Consider the following 24,300-nt stretch of genomic DNA (forward strand, 5'->3'; position numbering starts at 1 on the left):
TTCATGCTCGATAACTCTTTCCTAATTCTTCTTTCATCGATCCAAATTGTACTCACATTTCGGATATAATAACAGATTGATTGATTAAAACAATGCTATGATTCCATATTATACAAGTAGGCACTTGTATGTATAGTATGGTATGGCCATGTGATCTAGGCATAGAATAGGCCACCCCTTCCTTTCCCGTGGGTGTCGTAAGAGGCGACTAAGGAGGGCGAAAGACAGGCAGCAGCGTCCCTCTTAAAACATCTCTAAGGCTTAACTGTGTTTGTCAATCTGCTTGTCAAGTGTGACAACTATTGGCAAACTTCTTAGGGGGTGAGGCTTATATAAAAAAATAAAACAATTACTCGAATGTAAACCATTTATTTGTGAAATTACTTCCAACGCCGTCCGATAGAACGATATTCAAAGCTAAGAACTTTCATACATAATACTTCGATAAAAAACTACCGACTAGAAACCTTTGGTTGGGACGCTGTGGAACCATTTTCAAGAATACCAATTTTCAACAAAGAGGTGAGTACACGTGCAGTCCAAACTTTATCAAAAACTTTAAAAAATCTCCGACTTCATAATGTTAAAAGTTGTTTTCTAAGAATAAGAAGTTTGTTAACATTGTAATTGGAAAGGTAATATATATTTAATGATTTTTTTTATATATAGGTAACAAATTTCCTTGAAATCACCACCGGTAGGGTACCCAGGACTCTGAAGCATGACATCGCTGAATAGCAATGGAAATGCGTTCACCTAAATGCAAGCCAGTTTCCTTGTCAGACGTTTCAACCAGCCAGTGTTATGAAATTTTTATTTCTTACATTTTTTCTTGTCGCGATATGGCAACGTTTCTTGGTCCTTTTTTTCTTGTTGCAACACTCTTTGCTATCAATACTTTTTACATCTAAAATCCTTAGCCATCGTATTTTTCACATCTTGTGTTTATTTCTTTAATACATACAGTCATATTAAATTTCATTTTTGAAGCACGTAGATTCGAACTTAATTTCTTGAAAATATTTATTTTATTGTTTAACAATAACTCTTGACTCCGAGATCGAAGAAACTATTTTTTTTTTAATATTATAACCTTGTTTTATCTATGTTAATATAAATATTCAAGACATTAGTTCTCTATTAAGTGGGTAACTTTATATTTTCAGTAAGGTTACTAAACAGTCCTATTCTTTTTCCAGGTTTCTTGTTTCATTATGTACAGTGTGTACGCACTATCCATTTATTAACTGCATACAGTTATAATTTACTACCACTAGTCCTTTTAATCTTGAATATGGCAACACAGCGTATAATTGAATATATTTGTAGATTCAGTAAAAAAAAAATGCATACCCGTAGGCGAGTAATCACGAGCTACGACTAAATATAATTAAGAACTTACGATAAAAATTCGTGGCGCACTTTTTGTCTATTAAAATATGGCGGTTAATAATAAAAAAAAAAATACTCGTAATGGAAATAAAATAGGATACAAATACAATTTAATCTCTTTTGTTATATATATAGATATCATACTTTTTTCTCAATTACTATTAACCGCCATTTTTAAAGGGTTAGGTAATAGAAGTTCAAGAATCTACTTTAAAATCGATAGAAAAACTATTATCAAATTCCATAGAGCAAATGGTTATAGAGATGTACCTAATCTAAAAATCACCCCTAATCAATGTTAAACAACGTCAGTACATTATAAATACACACACATTAAATTTTCGATAACAACCTTAAGCTAAATTATTTACAGAAGTTATAAAACAACTATGGTAGGTATGTAATTCGCATTTTTGTAACTCTAAAAAGAGAATTCCATGTAATTTATGTCAAGAGATAGTTAAAAAACATTAAGTACGTACATATAAGTATAATATTATTAATAATATCAGCAAAATTGATTATTGTTTGAATTTGATTGTAATGGGCCTATAAAACGAGTTTAATACAGCTCTCGTAGTAAGGATTGAACACTGCCAAATAAAATGCGTGAAGAGAAACAAAAATGCGATAAGAACAACTTAAATGTAGGAAAAACCTAATCTCTAAAATGTAAGTTCAATAAACGAAAACAATTCTTCGAAATAACAATACTTTGGATAACTATTTGTTACCGAAATAAAAATGTCTAAAATAAAAAAAAAATCAACATTAGATACGTATAAAGTACGATGAACTATGTATGAACACGTCTCATTTATATTTCGTATTTATAAACTTGACTGGTAGGTACTTTTTTTTTTTTATATTATTTGAACTAACATAGACAGAGTAAATATTAATTAGTAAGTAAGTACACTGAACATTTACTTGTAAATTTAGTATGTCTTTTTGTTAGATGATAAATAAGATTCGTGTTCGTAGATAGATAAGTAGGTACTATAATAGAAACAAAGGTGTGATTTTAATATTGTCACACGTATAGGCACTCTGCGTACATTTTATTTGTTGTACTGGGGTTTTATTCTACTGAACACTTGATTAAACTACGATGAGAGAATGCTACTCCCAGTGGTATTGAAGAAGCACTTTTTCAGATCTTTTTGTTGAACTGCAACTACCATAGACAACTTTTTTTTAGACGATACATTTTGAAAAACGCGGGAATTTTGACAGTTATGAAGGCGGGTGACGTGATAAGATCTAAACAAGTGCCCTTACATTTCAGAAACCAATCTAGTGCATCCCAGCGGTACGGGATATTGAAAATTAATGTTAACGGGTGACTACTTTCAGTCTATCGTGTAAGGAAGACATGTCAAAATTATGACAGTTACAATACAGTCACAAAATACTTAATTTACTTTGTACTACTACAAAAAAGGGTTCCTACATATCTTTGTTGTATAATAATCGATTACAATAGTAATTTTATTTTTCTAAATACACTACAATATGAGAAAACTGCTAATTCATTGTTATAAGAAAAGGCCTTAACCACGAAGATAACAGAAAAGATAATATTATACAAAAAATATTTTATTCCATTTTTTTTTCACAAACTAATCGACATCTTTGGTCCGTGTTCTACTTCTAGAAATGAATCTACGTTTCCATAGTCAAATCATTTTTTATTTTTTCGATAAAGAACATACATAAGGCACAATAACGATTGTGTCTTCAGGGTCTCTCGGATGATATGCATCTTTTATATCTACATTCAAACTACAAGAGACTACCAAACTACTCAATATTGAAAAAAAATATAAAACTCTTATAAGCAAAAGAGATCGTTGTCTCATCACATTTCTTTTTTGGAATTATAAAAAAAAAAAAGTAAATGAATCGACCATCCAAACTAGGGCTAAATTTAGAGTTAGAGCGAGATGCGAGTAAATGACGTTTAGTTAATAAAACTTTTTTTTTCTTACTTGGCACGTCAAAAACACCCTTGGAATGTTTTTTTTTGTTGAAATCAGGTTCCAAGCTGCAAAAGCCTTTGTTGTAGAGACGTTTATATTATGCATTTTCATCATATATATATATATATAAATATAAAAACTAGTTAGCCCCACCAAAATACGTGAAATAAGAAAAATTGTTACATTTTAAAATACGCGGCCAGCCTAAATTAAAAAAAAAATTGTCTCTTAATTAGGTCTAGATAAACTTTGAACAGATAGGAGACAATTTATACGTCGTTAATTGCATTTAGGAACGGCGTTGTAAAAAGAAAACGCCCTTTCAAAATATACTCACTAGTAGACAAAATCTAAAAGATTTGCAACTGTTAATTAAAGTTAATAATTAAATAATTTATTTTTAATACATAATTAAATAAATACTGCATCGTGTTTCATACTCGTTCCTCGCCGCAACTCGCCAACGATGGTACTACATGTATGGCCCAGCACCCAACGTCGTCTATAATCTACAGCTATTGTTACTGGGATGCACTTTACTTAAATGGAGTCAAATAAAAACTAAGCGAAGTTTAAAGATTTATTTGCACGTGGACAATACTGATGTGAACAAATAGCTTTTAATTAAACACCGACCAATAATTCTAATTAGAAAAAAAAAAATATAAAAATGATACTAAAATCCATTAAATGAAAATTTAAAATATATGATTTCGAAAATGGCCGTCACAATTTTGGAACGATTTGTGGAACTGGTTGAAAATTTCGTACCAAGAATGGGTCGGGATTCCAAATTTAAATTACCGTTTCGATTGAAGCAAGGGATGGTATCAGTATTGTCTCACCGTATATGTTCAGTTGTCTTCAGTCTTGCAGGTCCCGGGGCGCCGTTGACAATGCATGCACTCTGCTACACACCGCTCCGTACGTCGTCATGCATCTATCCAAGTTTGTCCACACTAAAACCTACACGCGTGACTCTATGGCGCAATTCTACATTGGCAACACATTGGCACACCATAAACTATACCCATTTTTTTTTAATAATAAATATGGTGGTACATTTCGTTTAATGGTGCACCAAACTATGCCAGATTCCGTTTTCCATGTCTAGGATTATATCCTGGCATAGATAACAGAAATGTATATGAATTGAGCCAAAATATTCACGCGTGTAGTCTATGAGTCCACTATTCCCAAACAATAACTGTATAGATACGTCAGAGCTTTGTGTAAACATCATGTATTTAGTAAAATATATCCAAGTATAGATAAAACAACACAAAAACAAATAAAATGACGTATTTATAAAGCTGCAAGGTGAATAGGGCTGCACTACCAAGTCGGGGATATATTTCTAATAAAAAAAAAAACCTTACTGGCGCCCAAAGTGGGACTCGAAGCCTCTATACTACTTCCATGTCTTATCTATACTAACGAAGAGGTACAAAAAATAAATGTAAGCGATAAATGAAAGAACAGCTCGTGTTGTTACCATTTATTTCTAAGACTTGACTAAGTGAAGATGAACCATAGATATTTTGTTAATGGCGTCTGAGGCGCGCTGTTGCGCTCTACTGCTAGCTAGAGGCCGTTACTGGCCATTCATAACCTCTAAATACGCGCCATTTTGATAAAAAAAGTGAAAGTAACTTTTCCGACCAAATATGACGTCTGATCCAAGATAAATACAAAAGAAAAACTACAAAATGTTACGCCTTTACTTTTACAAAACATTCAATGTGGTTGTCATCGCACGATAAGCGAGGGTTGAGCGGTATAGATTATGACATAGACAATTACTATGCTCCGGGACCATAGAGAATTTATATATCCATCCAATACGGGTATCTACGGATCTACGGGCCCAGACCCCCTATCTACAGGTTTAACAAACCTCAAAGACACAGACAAAACTCCAGTATTGCACAATGTTTTTCTATATTATAGCAGATCGTGTATAAATAAAAAAAAAAAAACAGCCCATATCTAATATCTATGGAACTATAATTATCGATAAATAGGTTAACTACCAATAAATAAGATGCATAACTTGTATTATGACCAAAATATACATAAAGGAATGTTATATATACCATTTTTGTGACTTTGCAAGCATTTTTAAAGTACAATCATATTGACATATACATAATATATATACCTCAAGCTCTACAATCACAACTTACATTATCAACAAGTAAATGTAAGAATGATGAACTATTCACGACATATCCATAGAATGTTAACCGACAAAGTCACAGAGTCATGTGCTGTCAAGTTTCATTAAAACAATACCCCCCATTTAAACAGCCGGGTATAATTAACGTGTTCCACTATTATAACGGGACAAGTAGGAAATATTGTCTATAGAAATGGTTTGTTAATTGCTACGAATGAAATCTTTCAATTTACCGTATCAAAGCATTATACAAATCTGTATATGTTGGCATACGAATCTAAGATACCATCTGTATTACGCTAAATTGTAAATGTACACTCTTGTCGTCGTTAGATAGTGTCTATGCCCTTATTAAAGCATTGGCGCCAGTTTTGACAATTTAGGCATATGTGCTTAAATGTGCACTTTGTTAAATTAATCAGGTACAAACATTTACAATTCTGTCCATAAAAAATTATATAAGATCATCCAACATCACTTGATAGCTCTACAAAACAGGCTATTTAAACTTGCCGCACTTAAGTGCCTACTCTGTAGTAGAATTTTTATATCGGGCAACACTAGTCCCTGTGCGAAAATAATAAAAAAAAAATATTCCCATTTGTCCAGTTAAAACAGTACCACAACGGTCGATATAAAAGCAAAACAAGACTGCACGCCGAAGCGCCGAGCCGCGCCTACGCGTAAAATCACAAACTGACTTATCAACAAGTTATCACGATTAATTTTAAAAATACAATACCAACTGACTACTGAATACACCAATTCTATTATACAAAAATATTGTAATATTTTATATTGTATGCATGTGTGTATATAGTAAACTATGCGCGCGCTGCCGTGCCTTCCCCCCTTCCTAGCTATAACGTGCAATTTATCATTATATTAAAATTCAGTTGCATCAAAAACTATATAACCAGATTCTAACAGTCCTGCATAATATTAATTCATAAAATGTCCAATCATGTAACCAATGCAAGACTTTTACACATATTTTTAGGCCGAAAGCTGTCTCGTTTGAATACCGTGGTCCTATACATAGACATCAGTCATTTTTTTTTTAATTTTCCTAAAGGCGGGAAGTTGTATTATTATTGTTCACAGACTGGTTTTCTAATAAAAGAAAAAGTACCATAGACAAGATTATATAAATAAAAGTTTTTTTTTTATATGACTGTTAAAATACTCAGGTACGAACAATAATAATACCGGATAGGGTAGATGTTTTCGAGTTAATCTTGTGACCGAAATATCTAGTATATTCGAAACAGAGCGAGACACCTGGTTATTAGTTTTTGACCAAGACTAATATGCCCCCGCGCCCGTGTCGCCTTAGCCGCAGCGCGCGCGTGCTGTAATATTAATTTATTGCTCTCGGTTAGTTACTTATTTATATATCATTATATGTATGTAAAACTTCAAAATGTCTACACTACACCACTACTCTAGCATTGCCATACATTAAAACACACAACATAATAATTATTATTAATTTTCTTTAACATATCATATTATACCAATCCAAAAATTGTATATTTATTCCATGTATATACTATATTATTAATATATCCAAGTTGTTAACATTGGTCCAGTGTTCCTGGATTCGCGGGTAAGCGTGACGCGTCGGTGACGCCTGTGTATGGCACATCACTAAATGCGAAGCATAAATCAACTACGTCTATGCAAGAGTAAGTATTGAGCAAGATAAGACTCTGTTTCCCGCCAAATACTATAGAGAACTAAGTAAAAATGACTAGAGAGGAATGTATCGTCGTTATGGCAACGAATTTAGCGTCCAGTTGGCAACGTCCATCATATTATTGTCACATTCTTATGCTACATATCGGTTTGACATTCGACTATAATTTCCCGCCTTTTTCACAGACACAAAATGGCGCTCAGTCATTACTGTGTTCACGTGTCGGTGAATTGTAATCGAGAGATATCATAACAATCATTCGTTTAATTAATATCAAAATTTTTAAATTAACTAGACAGGGGTTTATTTTTAATTTAATATTAATATTTCACGTGTTACGAAATCTCCCGAGTCAATTCAATAAGTTTTATTTTTTTTCTTTCAAAGTTGACTAAGCTGCGATAGCGTCCCCCCGAGGACATTGAGCAAAGTATTTGGCTAAATTTTGGCCTGAACGTTTGGCAAAACAATTCTATCTCCGTCTCGTATAGGAAGACCGTAGGCCTAAGCGAAGCGACACTAAGAGGTCTACACTACGTGTCTACTTAACCAATATCTCTTTCAGTGCGTCGAACGTCGCGTCTCGATTCGGACGTCCGGAATAATTTGTGTAGTTTGAAATTCGACAAGTACTAGAATACTGTTTATTAAAATCAATTATACGTTTACAGCTATTATAGCCCTAATATATATAAACTTAATTCAATTATAAAGTTCGTTTTATGTCAATATGAGTTAAAATTTTTTAGATAGGTACCAACCAAGTTATTTCGGACAGCCGAGTCAAAAGTATAATATGTGTCATTGAAAGAGATATTATAATAGCACGTTTCACAACCAACGTGTGGCATATGCCTGGAGAATTGACAGAGAAGTACTGGAAGAATTCATTTTTACGTATATTCCATGCCAACCATGCTGCCTAGAAGTCCAGATCATGTTAGTCACAATATACTTATATGTTTCTACTATTTTACATGCCTCGTCGGAACTTACCATATCTTCGCCCCACCCAGAGGTTATGGGCCCAGGCGGGTGCCAAAATGGCGCCCAAACTGGGACCACGTTCACACTCAAAATTCTACAGCTTCTCAACATAACGTGCATCTAAGGTGAGGGTACATGACCGCAACCCGTAAGGATCTACCCCACTTTAGCTACGGAAATAAAACACACGTTCATTGGTACTAATAATAAATGTAATGACACATCGCGTATGTCTAAGTGCACCTTACACAATGTACGGGCAACTAGGTTCACTAAATACAAAACTACCACTAACTAGCCCACATCCGTTGCAAATAATGAAAAACAAAAATCAACTCTAGACAACGGATGGTAGCGGGTTAAAAACCAGTGTAACGAATACAAGGGTGTTTTATAGAAAAATAAAATAATAATAATATATATATACTTGTTAAAGTCGTTCGACGGCCCAAGGGACAATTTATCGATGAGAGGTCGAATTACGAGACAATTAAGTACAAACATCAAACAGGGCAATACCGCTGTTATAATTTGGCAAGATACAAAGCGGCCGCCGACGGAGGGTCTACGTGAAACATCACAATATATCATAGACAATCTAATACTGAGACTTCAGGAAAAATGCTAATGTACAAAAGGTGTTGTCACTGGGCGAGCGGCGGGAGCCGTACAGTCGCGGGAATGTAATGCTGTATCATACGTCAAATCAACGGACGGAAAACAAAATATAATTCTTATTTCAAAACAAAGAAGTACAAAGACTCACGTCACCGGTATGCGTTTGCGCCGCCAATTTGTATTGAAACTTGTGACACTCACGCCTCTAGTGGACGATTTCGGAAACTCAGAGATAATCCAATTAGCAAAGCAAACACAAACGCGAACGTAAACCTTTGACAAACTTACACTAGTCACTCGATTGTACATCAAATAATCAACTCATCTTTATATCTTCTAGACTGTTCTAGAATTCGGCAACAACTTTGCGTGCTGCTTCGTATACGCAAATGAATAATTCACAAAACAATTCCCCACAACTGATACGACTCGCGCCAATAATCTCAGGAGGTTACTAACCTACTTAAACTAACAATACTGCTATAATAATAAGGGTAGGTAGTGTATACATGTGATATAGCATTTGGTAGCCGTGACGTGTGGATGTTGTGAAAAAAAAAATAAAACTGTTTGCCAGAATTCCTTTGTTTGTTACATACTGAATTAATTTTTTTTACTTCAAATCTTTAGATTACATGTTCAAGCGCTCATTTTTACACAGAAACATTGAGAATATATATCAATTAGGTAGATATATATTGTACATTGCAAAAATAAACTAAAATTTAACTCGACAGGTTAATCGGACGGGATTCAAACCCGCCTCGAATGCCCGTGCCCAAGTATTCCCATTTATACCACAGGAGGCATAATTATTAGGCAAATTTATAACATATCAAACTTTCTATTTAGAATTCCCAAATATAGGATTATAAATTTTAAAGTATATAGAAATTTTAAACATATATGTCAAGGAAACATTAGTCGAAGGGCGATTAGAAAATTGAGTCTACCATACTAACTCGACAGCTGAACGCGTCTGTACGGGAAACATCAATTTTCTCACCTATTAAAACTAGATTTTCTTTGGGGAAAACATTCTGTTTCACTCGTAGAAAACGCACCTTTAAAAAACGACACTAATGATTTCAAATTCACAACAGGAATTACGGGTGATAAACAAATGTTTCCATGCTTTACGTTCGGCCTCCCACACGTCAAGGTTACATAGTGAGTCGGCTGGCTGGGAATGCTGCCGACAAGCTACCGCATGCATTGGCTCTACTTACCGCCTGCCTTTGCCTGAGCCAGACACATCGCGACGTTTCCCGCTCGACTCGAATATTGCCGTCTCTGTTACACTATAGAAATGCGACACACGAATATACTCTCAACACTCCGCATTCGTCATAAAGGCCATCCCTTTTTACATACCGAAAGAGATGGGGCCAACTGTCGAATGCGCCAGAGAAGACAACCGAGCAAAACGTCGGAGTGTCTTATGAAATAGTATTATTGCTACCGGCCCGCCGGTGTGCCTAACAGTAATTAAGTATCCATTATTGTCCATCAACTTAGTTCGAAAGCAAGTTTAACGTCAAGTTCACAAAATTTTTTTTTTCATAAAACATGAGAACTAATTTCGATAATGGCAGTTCTTTTTCGGTTTACGTAAAAAAAGTGTATTATAAAATAACATTTGTTGATAGATAAGAGATTTAGACGTTTCAAATATATATATATATATATATATATATATATATATATATATATATATATATATATATATATATATATATATATATTTCTTTTTAAGTTATTTAAGTACGTAATATGTTAATACTGCAAGGACTATGTCCCCACTTAGCCTACGAATTGCACCAACACAACCATAATGTCTTTTCACGTAATACTCCAATAATCACAGGGTAATAATGTAAATATTGCTTTTTAAACTATCAACTAGGTGTAAATTAAGTACTATTTAACGAATGGGATGCTATTTTACAATATGTGTTTTTAAGTACACAAAATAGGAACAAATTATATTTTTTAATACAAATCTATCAAGAAGATAGCTTACAAAAAAAAAAAAAACAATATCTTTAGAAGAACAACTAGTGTATATGAAGAAATAACCTCGCCATAATTTAATACAAAACTACACTATATAGGCAACCAACCAAAGCGAAGCGAGAATCAATACAAATACAAAGCTAGAAATTTCTACCTCTATACCAATTCCTAGTAAAGTTACTCTCTGCAAGTACAAAACATCCCATTCGAATAATTCTATACAACCATTGTTTAAATTGTCGCCCGACGTGGGACCGTTGGCGCCCGACGTGGGACCGTTGGCGCCCAACGTGGGCCTCTTGTATAAAGACCGTGATATCCATGTCACTTACATATACAGGGTGGTTCAGGCAAAAACAGGCGGCGACAGTCTACAGCGGCTAATACTTAGCTTATTGTCACACACGATGTGTTAGTTGCATTCCCTTATCACTTCTAAACTAATTAACTTTACTCTAAATCGTACAATGTCGCCGTTCAGTGAGTTTATTTGTGGTTCTAAAAAAACAGCTGCCTAGTTAGGGCCAGATCTAGGGAAAGGGAGACAATTGCCCGAGCGGGCAAAAATGAGGAATGACAGAATAGTACGTTACAATAAGAAAATAAGGACGTACAGGCGTTAGAATGTTTTTGTAACATTATCAAAGGCGTCAGATATAGTTTGCCCGGAGAGGCAAAAAAGCTAGATCAAGCCCTGTACCTGTATTAGACCATATCTCGATGACAGAATAGCTTTTATTTTAATTAACATACGAAATAATGTCATCTAGTAACAGTCTTTAAAATGTGTATAATAAAAAATAAAAAAATTAAAAGATAAAGCTGCCAAATTCAAAACTCACCAAACGCCAACACTGTACCGCTATAATATCTACGTAAGTCATACATATAATACTATGATGAGATTGCTTTTGCTCAGTAAGATATGTATATGAAAAATGAGCTGGGATGACGCGGCGGGCGACCGGTGATGCGCTTCGAAAAAAAAAATTTTTAAAAGAGGCAACACTTAAGACATTTTGCCAGAGACAATGCAATATTATGGCAATTTCTACATTTTATATTGCATTTATTAATACCAAATTGAAGTTAGATAAATTACTATTTTTATACGTAGTTCGAAAAAGAGTTATCCATTTTTTTTACAATTTATTTTTTTAATAAAATATCACACGAAAGTCGTAAGTGATACGTCTTTTAATGTTTTATAATTTAATAATTAGGAATGAATAAGAAAACTGGCCAGTGACCAGTTCAAAGGACGCGCGATTTGGCACAAAATAGAATCAACGTTTCAAATGCAATTCTGGCGACAGAGATAGAGCGTTCGAACCGTCGAGACAGAGATATTGCAAATGAAACTCGATTCCTCGATCGATGAAAGACAATGGCACAAAATGCAGTTTTTTTTTCTTCTATCTTATGTAATTCTCTTTTCAAACGAGCACGACTCGGCAGGGGAGATGTGCGCGCGTCACCGGCCGCCCGCGGCCGCACGGTTGCTTACTATATAAAAAAAAAATACAGAGCCATATGAGAGATTCATAGTTACATTCGTTAAATAAGTTAATAATATTGCCATATACGTGCACTACGCTACACATGTCCAAAACAAACTTTCCATCTCGCTTCCAAACTAAATTATACTTCTGAGATCATCTTAAATTTAATTTCAAACGAAACGCTTCACCGTGGGTATTGCTTCATTCGAATGCACTTAGCCTAAGTAGTGAGCCGACAGACTTATCTAATTTAAGAATACTGTATTCCTCGGTGTCCGAGCGCGGCAAGACGAGTGCCTACACGAAAACAAAATATAGGAACCATCGTGAGAAATCATAGCAGAACCTGACCTCTAGGCGGGTGGGGTTAAGGGGCCGGCGTCGCCGCTTATATGTACATGGGCAGGCTGTACATGGCGCCCCAGTCCACGCCCTGGAACGAGGACATGTCGACGCCGGCCAGCGAGTACGCGGCGCCGAACTGCGGCAGCGCGGGCGCGGGCGCGGGCGCGGGCGGCGCCACCAGCGCGGCGGCGGCCGGCAGCGCGTACGGCGCGTAGCGGTACGCGTGCGCCGCGCCCACGCCGCCCACGCCGCCCACGCCCACGCCCACGCCGCCCACGCCGCCCGCGCCGCCCGCCGCGTACACCAGCCCGCGCCCCGGCCGCAGCACCAGCCTCTTGCCGAGCGCCAGCGGCGCGGCCGCCACCGCCTCCTTGGGCTGGGCGCGCTTGCACTCCACCTTCTTATTTTTTATCGTGTGGAAGTGTATGTCACATACGCGCTCGACGGCCTCCTCCGAGTGGAACGTGACGAAGCCGAAGCCCCGGTGGCGCTTGGTCTGCTGGTCCATTAGCATGACGGCGTCCTCGACGAGGCCGAACTGCGAGAAGTAGGCGCGCACCTCGTCGGCGGACGTGTCCTGGCCCACGCCGCCCACGAAGATCTTCTTGGTCTTGGCGGGGCGCGGCGCCGACTTGGGCGTGGCGTGCTTGGGGTCGATGCGTTTGCCGTCGAGCGTGTGCACGGGCACGGCGAGCACCTTGTCCACGGACGCCGCCTCCTGGAATGTGATGAAGCCGAAGCCGCGCGACCTCTGCGCGCGGCCGCCGCTCAGTACGCGCTATCCACACTATATACTGGTACAGTATGGACTGAGAAATGATTGCAGCTGTTTTAACATTAGCAAATATTTACTGTAATATTGAAAAAAAAAAGAAAAAAATCTTTTCTAAGGCAAAGTATTCTCTAATGTTATAAAAATAAAGTGAAAAATCACACGACACATCAATACGTAATCGACAGTGGTATGTGTAAAAATTAATAAATTTAAAAAGCATTGTACGGTATCTCTGTATGAGTGAATTACCTACTTAATACCTAATTACTTTCTCCTCGACCTCCACGTGGTTCCCCCTGGAAACCATCGTGAACAATTCTCGTTGAATTCGTCACGATGGGCTAACTGACCTACTTCTTCCTCACCTATCATCCCTCACTGGTGCCCCGCCGGTGTATACCGATAGCGCGGGTGGGGCTACCATTCCATTATCTTCCATTAAAAAAAAATACTTTCTCCTACTTTTAATCAGGTATATACATATATATACCATCAAAGTATGAAACCCCCCGATCATTTTGCTTACTAATCAATGTTTTACTACAATTATCACATTATTTCATCACTTTAATTTGTAATGTAATTTAATTTCATGTAAATAAACTCCCGTGTTAACCCGGCATAGAGTAGACCACCCCTACCATTCCCGTGGGTGTCGTAAGGCGCGACTAAGGGAACTTAGTAATAGAGAAATGGGCAGTAGCGTTCCTCTTAAAACATTTCTAAAAGCCTACCTGCGTTTGCCAACCCGCCTGCCAAGCGTGGCAACTACTGGCAATACTCCCCTTATGGGGAAGGCTCATGTTCAGCAGCGGACAGTTAACGGATGAAACGGTGATGAAATAATAAAACTAAATCATCATACCAGACATAAACTGTCCACTGCGAACATAAGTATCCCCTTATTGGGTGGTTTAGCCAATAGTTGCCACGCTTGGCAGGCGGATTGGCAACGTCAGTTAGGCTTTGGTGATGTTTTAAGCAGGACGCTGCTGGGCAACCCTCGTCCTGCCTTAGTCGCCTCTTACGACACCCACGGTAAAGGAAGGGGTGGTCCATTCTATGCCGGGACCACAGGACAATTTCAATCATACGGTATTTCAGTATAACCCATACTGATAACGATATTAAAAGACGTAACTGTTGGAGTTTCTCGCGAATTCTTCTCAGCAGATAACATTTTGAACCTAGCAGTAGAATCATAAAAAAATTGACTATTTAACAGTGCTTGTAAACCAGTTTACGTTCGAATAATGATAAATTGAAAAAATACATTTAAAATTTACTGGGTACAGAGGAATAACACCCGAGTCCTCGGGAATGGCAACGCATGGGAGGTATCATGGGCGAAACAGTATACTCTGTTATGTCCACGGTACTGCTCGTGTCTATAGGCGACGGTTACCACTTTCCATTGGGTGGGCCGTCAGCTTGTTTGCCATTCTAAGTTGTATAAAAAAATTACATAAAAGTTACTATTAAAAATCCGGACTAACATTTTTGGAGTACAACTTTACATATCATTTCTGAGTCCATTTATATGGTGTACATAATTAATGGTATTTTCGAGGTGTTTGTGTGTATTGTGACGGTAGAGGGCATGCCGGGTCTGTGACGTCATGATGTGTACAATATAACTGGGTTTGCGAGTACATATTCACATACAGTACATGTTTTTTTTTTTTTGTATTATTTTAATCAAGAAATGTGGATTGAAAAATTATAAAAAATTACAGCCTCCCATACTAACTGGAGAACAATTAGCCAATGCGTTACTGTAAACTTTTTGTTTCTACCGTGAAGCAGTTGTGTTTGCATGGCTGTGTTTCGGTTTGAAGGGTGGGATATGTAGTATATTATGTTCACGTACTGGCCACTAATAATTTGTAAATACTGGCCGGTAATAATTTGTTCTATTTATTCTTTCAATGAATAAATTAGTGTTTAACCAACTCGCTTGCGTATCACTACATGGTGGCAGCGGTGCGTTCATTTTATAGTTTTAAAATTCATATTTTATCATAAATATCAAATATTTTTTTTAAAATTGATATAATTTATTGTAAATTATATTCGTAAATATGGAGCACGCGCGTCCTCCAGCGGAATTGTCGCTTGATGGTGGTCCGGCTGCACGCTCGGAAGCGTGGCGAAAATGGCGGAAAATGTTTGAGATTTTTCTGAAGGCTTCTGGAGTTAGTAAGGAACCTAAGGAAGTTCAGGCAAGTTTGTTGGTTAACCTCATAGGACCGGCCGGATACGAGGTCTATACAACTTTCACTTTTGACGATGGCGAGACGAATGATGATATCAATTGTTTGTTAAAAAAATTTGATACTTATTTTGCCACGAAGCCAAATATTACGGTAAGAAGATTTAAATTTTTTACACGCAACCAAGAAGACGGCGAAAATATTGATCTATATGTGACCGCCTTACGAGTATTGAGTCAACAATGTGAATTTAATGAATTACAAGAGAGTTTGTTACGAGATAGAGTTGTATGTGGTATCATCGACAACACTGTAAGAGACAGGCTTCTTCGTACGGACGACTTGACTTTAAACAAGGCGATACATATATGTCAGGCGGCAGAGATGTCTAAAGAAGAAAGTTTATGTATAGACAGGACACCGGAAGTTGTTCAAGTGAACGCGGTTCACGATAAGAGTGTCGTCCGAGGCGCTCGACCCACACGGGGTTTGTTCCGGTCGAACGGAAGGCGACAGCGTGGCGGCGGCCGTGGCCGCGGCGCAGCGAGCTACCAGCAGCAGGAGCAGCAGCGGGAGGCGCGCGGCGTGTGCCCCGCGTGCGGCGGCCGGTGCCCCGGCGGCGAGCACTGCGCCGCGCTGTATGCATCGTGTTATGTATGTGATAAAAAAGGACATTTCGCGCGAGTGTGTGTACAAAAGAAAGCGATGCGCAAAGTATTAAATCTCAGTGTAGAATCGGCGAGTGACAATAGTGATGAGGAAATGGTTTTTGTGGATACTATTGAGGAGGGCAGAAAACAGAGTAAGTCGTCTTTGGAATGGACAGAGGTAATGGAGTGTAATGGTAAAAAAATTATTTTAAAAATAGATACGGGTTCTATGATCAATGTTATTTCTAAAAAAATATATTTGTATTTGGGTTTCTCTATTATGAATCTTAAACCGTTCACAAAACGAGTACATTCCTTTACGGGTAATCAATTGCCAATTTTAGGCTGTGATATAATTACTTTTCAATATAATAATAAATATTTTAATTTACCATTTGTTATTTCTGATTTTAACTGTCAGAATGTACTCGGGTTGGAAAGCTCAATTGTTTTAGGTTTAGTCAATCAAATAAGTGCATTAAATATTGAGCAATATTCTGATTTATTTCAAGGTTTAGGTAAATTACCAGGGAAATATAGTATTATAGTAGATAAAACCATACAGCCCGTTGTCTGTCCTACTAGAAAAATTCCTTTGGGACTTAAGGACAAATTACGTCAGGAATTACATAGAATGGAAGGGTTAGGTGTAATCAGAAAGGTGACATACCCTACTGAATGGGTTAATGCAATCGTTCCCGTAGCAAAAAAAGATGGCAGCATTCGTGTTTGCTTGGATCCTCGACCTCTTAACCGCGCAGTCCGGCGTGCGCATTATACTTTGCCGACGGTGCCCGAGTTGGCAGCGCGATTACGTGGTGCTCAGGTGTTCAGTGTTTTAGATGCACGGTGTGGTTTCTGGATGGTGGAAATTGATGAGGCCAGTGCTGACCTTTGTACGTTTGGCACGCCGTTTGGACGGTACCAGTTTTTACGTTTACCCTACGGCATTAACTGTGCACCCGAGGTGTTTCATGCTAAGATTAGGCAACATCTAGAAGATTTAGAGGGAGTCGAGTCTTTCATTGATGATGTTATTGTATGGGGCCGCAATAAAGAGGAACACGATTGTAGGCTTAAATGTCTTTTGCTACGTGCCAGGAATGTTGGTATAAAATTTAATCGTCAAAAATGTCAATTTGGAGTGTCTGAAATTACATATTTAGGACATAAGTTTGATGCAAACGGTATGCGAGCAGATTCCGCAAAAGTTAAAGCAATAATGGAGATGCCTTATCCTAATGATAAAAAGGCACTAGAGCGATTCTTAGGAATGATAAATTATTTAGCAAAATTTATTCAAAATTATTCGGAATGTGTAAATGTGTTAAGGTTATTACTTAAAAAGGATTCCGAGTGGTTGTGGGAGGCTCAGCACACTGAGGCTGTGGATAAACTGAAAGCAAAGCTAGCGAGTGCGCCAGTGTTGGCGTTGTACTGTGAGCGCACCCCCGTAGTAGTGTCGGTTGATGCGTCCAGTGTAGCATTGGGCGCTGTGCTACTGCAAGATGGTCGTCCAGTAGAATTTGCATCGCTCACTTTAACCGACACTCAGACCAGGTATGCGCAGATAGAAAAGGAAATGCTAGCTATCGTGTTTGCAGCCGAACGTTTCAGGCAGTATATCTACGGTAGATCAGATGTCACCGTTCATACGGATCACAAGCCGTTAGAAACTTTATTTAATAAACCATTGGTTTCTGTTCCGGCGCGCTTGCAGAGGATGATGATGAGAGTTCAAGGCTATGATTTTAAGGTAGTATATACACCAGGAAAGTATATGTATATAGCCGATACACTGTCGCGGGCACCTTTAAAAGATCTAATGCATGATCGTGTTACTGACGAAATTGAAATTCAAACATGTTTCGTGTTACAACATGTACCTTTCAGCGAAGAGAAAAAATGAAGATTATTAGGGCTGAAACGAAGATTGATAATGACTGCAGACGACTGATGAATTATATTACTAACGGTTGGCCTAAGAATAGACGTGACGTCCATGAGAATATCATTGGTTTTTGGCCTTATCGCGAACAACTTCATTGTATGGATTATATGATTTTCAAGGGTGACTGTATATTTATTCCGCGCGCTTTAAGAGACAATATGGTATCGCGAGTGCACGAGGGACATTTAGGCATAGAGAGGTGTAAGCGGCGTGCTCGCGAGGTGATGTTCTGGCCGGGCATGAGCGAGGACGTGGAGCGCGCGGTGCGGGGCTGCGCGGCGTGCGCGCTGCACGCGCCTCGTCCTCGGCGCCAGCCGCTGCTGCAGCATACTGTTCCGGCATTGCCTTGGCGGAAGTTAGCTTCCGATATTTTTGAATACAAAAGGAAAAAAAATACATTATTTTAGTTGACTATTTTTCTAATTTTGTAGAAGTTGGAATATTACAAAGTCTGAGCTCTAAAAACGTGATTAATTTTATGAAGGAACAATTTTCACGTCACGGTATTCCCACTGAATTAGTTACTGACAATGGTCCAGCTTACAGCTCGATTGAATTTAGGAGGTTTATGCGTGAATGGGAAGTAGAACATGTGACGTCGTCTCCGCTTTACCCACAGTCTAACGGAAAGAGTGAGAGGACCGTCCAGACGATAAAAAATATATTAAAGAAATGTGTGGACTCGGGCCAAGATTTTTACATGGCACTTTTAAATTTTAGGGCTACACCACGGAATAATTTAGACTCTCCTGCACAAATTTTAATGGGTCGGCGAATAAATACGAAATTACCGATTACTGAAAAGTTACTGTCTGAGAAAGTGAATAATGAACGGAATTATTCAGCGTTAATGGCAAACAGGAAAAAAATTAAAAAGCATTATGATCTGTCGACGAGGCCGTTGAAACTTCTCTTTCCAGGTGATAAAGCGACTCTTATTGATAATCGTTGTAGAAAACAAGTTTCAATTGTAGAGCGTACCCGTCAACCCCGATCATATATTGTGGAAGATGAACATGGAAGTCGTTATAGGCGCAATCGCAGTCAATTGGTCGCACGTACTACAGGAACTCGTAAAGCAGCTCATTTGTTTCAAAGTCGACCAGCAGCGTTTCTCGAATGCGGCACTTCACAAGAAGCGATTTCAATTAAACGTGCACGTAAACGTAGGCAAATTCCTCACGATATGTCTTCGTTGCCTCAAAGCTTGAAAGAAATTGCCACATCTAGTACTGTTACGACAGATGTCCACCAATCAGCTTCTTCACACAGTGAAAATAAACTATTAAGTGATAAATCACTTTCGCCGCCCTTAGTTCCTATAACAAGGTCAAAGGAAAGAACAGCGCGAATGCTGACAGACTTATTTGTTAAACAATATAAAGAATAAAATAGTAGGCTTAGTTTAATATTTTCTTTTATGATTATTATTAATCTGGAGTGTTTTTATTTTTATTTTTAGTTATTATGTTTGATGATGTTAAGTTTCTTTTATGTTAATAACTAAGCGTCATGTTATAAACTTACGATATACTATACATAGATATCGAAATATTTGTTGTTCTTTAAAAAAAAAAAAGTAATATATTTTTTTTTTTTTTTTTTCTTTATTTGTATAACTTGTTACTTTATTATTATTATTTTTTTTCTTTCGAAGGAAAAGAGATGTAGTATATTATGTTCACGTACTGGCCACTAATAATTTGTAAATACTGGCCGGTAATAATTTGTTCTATTTATTCTTTCAATGAATAAATTAGTGTTTAACCAACTCGCTTGCGTATCACTACAGGATATGGCGTGAATTTACATGGTACAGAGGAATAACACCCGAGTCCTCAGGAATGGTAACGCACGGGGGGTATCATGGGCGAAACAGTGTACTCTGTTATGTCCATGGTACTGCTCATGTCTATAGGCGACGGTTACCATTTTCCATCATTTCTAAGTTGTATAAAAAAAAAACTGCGAGTGTTTCAATGGGTGATAATGCAATGGTAACCCCGCCCGCGCTATCGGTATACACCGACGGGGCACCAGTGGAAGATGATCGGTGAGAATGAATGCAGGCCAGTTGGCCCACCATGATGAATTCGACAAGAATTAACCATGATGGTTTCCAGGGGGAACCGAGATTGCTAGTAATGGGGCTATTAGACTCATTACTAACAATCCCTTTCGCCCCAAGCTATCCATGATTAGTTGAAACATCGTGACGAATTCACTTGAAATTAAGAGTCATGATTTTAAGGAAAATGCAAGTTGCCCGGGTATATTGCTAGCAATGGGGATAGAAACAATTACTGCTAACAATCTCTTCCCCCATACTTAGGTTTTTTATACCACTGAAGTGGCAAACAAGCATACGGCCCATTTGATGGTAAGCGGTTACCATAGAGGGTAACGTAAGAGCCGACTAAGGGACGGCGAGGGATGGGCAGCAGCGTCGCTATTAAAACAACTCTAAAGTCTGATTGCGGTTGCCAACTCGCCTGCCAAGCGTGGCAACTACTGGCATACCCCCCCAAAGTGGGAGGCTTATGTTCAGCAGTGGACAGTTAAAGCCTGACATGATGAAGAAGATGAGAATGATGATGGGAGGCTTAATTTTGATGTTTTTCAACTCACGTTTCTGTGGAAAGAATGGTAATAGGACATTTTCATAAAAGCTATGTGTTTTTTTGTTTTGTTCTCATGCCCACATACTTACTGTACACATCACAACTTGTTTAGCAGACTTACGACTAACCGAGCAGTATTCTACTATCGTTATAACAAATACTACCATTTGTAGAACATCATAATGTTACCTCATGGAAGAAATACTAAAAATTACCATTTTCTACTAAACGTATTCAAAATTGAAAGGGTTGTCAAGTCAGTGTTGCGATGTCCAAAAACCAATTTACAGAAAAAAATTCTAACTAGTAGTATCGATAAACATAAAAGCTACTATTTCAACTAAATACTCTTGTCTATTTCTATGGGGTTAGAACTCCTAGAATGGTAGAAAATTTCACCATGGCAACACTAACCTAATAGTTCGAAAGCTACCATAGATTAAAAGAATTGGGTTTAACATTGTTCTTTTTCTAATACCTAACAATTTCTAGGTGTTAGTGATTCTAGCATGCCAATTTTGTCTATGGTCAATATTAGTATAACCTAAATACTGTATTCCAACCATAGCCCAAACTATTGCGCACGAACAGCAGGTGGTGTCATAGACTAAAGCTACCTGTACTCTGAAGTAACAAGAATTAATAAAAATACACAATTAATGAAAACATAAACAAATAACTGATCTGGCCATTGACGATCAGCCGAAATCTAAGAACAAGGAATTACATAGAAGGAATGTTAAAATAAAAACTGTAAATCATATGGTTGCCTCCTTTCTTTTTATGCAAATATAATTAGTAAAAAGAGGACGAAAGATACACCATCAGTTGCTATTCTTCTCAATTCATAACAGGCTAGTGTATAGAAAATGTTTGATATGTCAATTATTTGTCAATAACAAATGTTACATTACTAGATTATATATTGGACTCAGTTTATGTAGAAAGTATGCAAGCGGGTTGCATCTGAATTTGGTAGCGTTATACGGCCGTATAACATTTTCTATACACTAGTCTGCTATGAATTGACAATTTTATCACTACTTCTATGTAATTCCTTGTTCTTAGGCCGAAATCCAATAACAGATTAAAAATCGAATAATCGATCGAACGTATTGATTCGTTATTAAACATATTTAGAGAGCGTTCCTGTGATAATTGGTTACCTTTTCATTAATTTCTATTAAATTGAAACAAACCACGGGTCTATATCTTTGTCTATGGCACCAAATAGGTACTGTTCGCACTTAACATCTACCTACATAGTCATAGACCTAACAACCATCAGATTATCTATGGTTTACACACTGACCCATACGCGATATCCGGGGTTCGCTTGCCTATCTGCCTCAAAAAAATTTTTATTAGAATCTTCCGAGTGCCTTTGAATTTCTCAAGGAATTGTGAATAATTAAATCAAAATTAAGAACATACCTCTTTTCTATACAACGACTTTGAGAATCAAGCATACGACCCGCCCGATGAACACCTACAGCACCAAAGAAAGACGCGCGGATGGCGCCTACGTTGTTGCAAGCGTTAATTGTGCGGTGGTCGCTCACCATGAGGCGGGTCGTATGCTTGATTCTTCGTTGCATAAAAATATACAGTATACAATTATGACAAGACTTTCTCTACTTCCTGTCAAAATATCTCAGTCTCCTTCTAATTATGAAGGAGTGTGAAAGTCGACAATAGATTCATCAACTAATAAGTCGGACAACAAAATTTGAAGAGACAGTATATTGTTACATTACTGTATGAATGATTGTCACAGTATAATTCAAGACATGTATGTATAAAGGAGATATGTTGCATTTTTTGGATTTGTAACATTTATGCACGTAATTTTTTTAGTAAAAGGTGATAATGGAACGGTAAATCCGCCTGCACTAACGGTAAACACTAGAGGAGTGGGGGGAAGGGATTGTTACCAATGGAGTTCGACATTGCTAGCAATATGCCCTATCAGGTCGACCTTCACGTGGTCCCTCCTGGAAACCATCGTGAACAATTCTCGTTGAATTCGTCACGATGGGCTAACTGACCTGCTTCATCCTCACCTATCATCTCTCACTGGTGCCCCGCCGGTGTATATTAATAGCGCGGGTGGGGTTACCATTCCATTATCTAACATTAAAAAAAAAAAAACACTAGAGGAGTACTTCTGATAGTCGATAAATAAGGATTAAAAGGCAGCTCAACTGGTCCATCGTGACAGATTCACCTGGACATAAACATGATGGTTTCCGGAGGGTCCTGCTTCACGGTAGAAACACAAATGGGACAGAGGTGGCCAAGCAAACGCGCAGGCGGGGTTACCATAAATTATCAATTATTAAAAAAAAAATGTATATATATTAGTATATGCATACAGCCTTTAACATCTCCATACATACATATATCACCTTAATTTATACATCTCTTCATTTACTGTATTTTTATTTTTGGATTTAACATATTTACGTGAATATAAAGAGCAGCAATCGGTATTAAAGGCAGTCACTTTTTAAGTAATCTATTTACATTCTTTTTGTATTCTTTTTTTTTTATACAACACAGTCTAAATATGCGATATAAATGGTACATAAACGGCCGTATCTTTTGATGGAATCGACACACCATTATCAGCCATAAAAATGAAAAAAAGTGTATAAATGAGAACACAATATACCCCTCAGTACTTTTGGGGGAAAGGTATTGTTAGCAATGGAGTTTGACAGCCCCATTGCTAGCAATATGTCCTATTAGGTCGACCTCCACGTGGTTCCCCCTGGAAACCATCGTGGTTAATTCTTATTGTATTCGTCACGATGGGCTAATTGACCTGCTTCATCCTCATCTATCATCCTTCACTGGTGCCCCGCCAGTGTATACCGATAGCGCGGGTGGGGTTACCATTCCATTACCACCCATAAAAAACCCCTTAGTTCTAATTGCTGCTCTTTACAATCCGGTAGAATCTAATCAAATATCCTAATCCGATCAGCTACCATCTCGCCCTCCTCACCTGCGTGACGGGGTCCTTCATGATGAGCACGTCCGTCACCGGGCCGAACATGGCGAAGTACTCGCGCAGCTTCTCCGAGCTGGTCTGCCAGCTGAGGCCGCCCACGAACAGCTTGCTCGGCGACGGCGAGGTGGTGCCGGTGGGCGCGGCGGCGGCGGCGGCGCCCGTGACCGGCGTGGAGCGGCCCGACGACGGCGACGTCTCTGTCGGGTGGTAGTCTGCTATTACAGTTAGCTGCCCTTTTCTATATTGATAACTAGCGGCCCGCCCCGGCTTCGCACGGGTGGACATTTTAACAACATTTTAAAAAGTGGTTATTGTGACATAACGATAATAGTTGGACATATAATATCGCCAAGT

General features: G+C 38.0%; 1 protein-coding gene across 3 annotated transcripts in view; it reads right to left on the minus strand.

Moving 5' to 3' along the window:
- Positions 1–315: 315 nt before the first annotated feature.
- The window catches only part of LOC113523456 (RNA-binding protein Musashi homolog 2), a 185,540-nt gene continuing 161,555 nt past the window's right edge, over positions 316–24,300 (minus strand). Inside the window, exons 3-5 of one of the 3 annotated variants that reach the window (XM_052894815.1) lie at positions 23,941–24,158; positions 12,727–13,471; positions 316–4,314 (exon numbers count right to left, since the gene is read on the minus strand). In XM_052894815.1, the coding sequence (XP_052750775.1) occupies positions 12,764–13,471; positions 23,941–24,158 (926 nt within the window). In that variant the 3' untranslated portion in view covers positions 316–4,314; positions 12,727–12,763. Of the gene's footprint in view, positions 4,315–4,857; positions 13,472–23,940; positions 24,159–24,300 lie in introns of those variants that run through there. The other 2 variants (XM_052894816.1, XM_052894814.1) reach the window with 2 other exon arrangements.

Source organism: Galleria mellonella, unplaced genomic scaffold (genome assembly GCF_026898425.1).
Source record: "Galleria mellonella isolate WM207_F2 unplaced genomic scaffold, CSIRO_AGI_GalMel_v1 utg232, whole genome shotgun sequence".
In the NCBI taxonomy this organism is placed as follows: domain Eukaryota; kingdom Metazoa; phylum Arthropoda; class Insecta; order Lepidoptera; family Pyralidae; genus Galleria; species Galleria mellonella.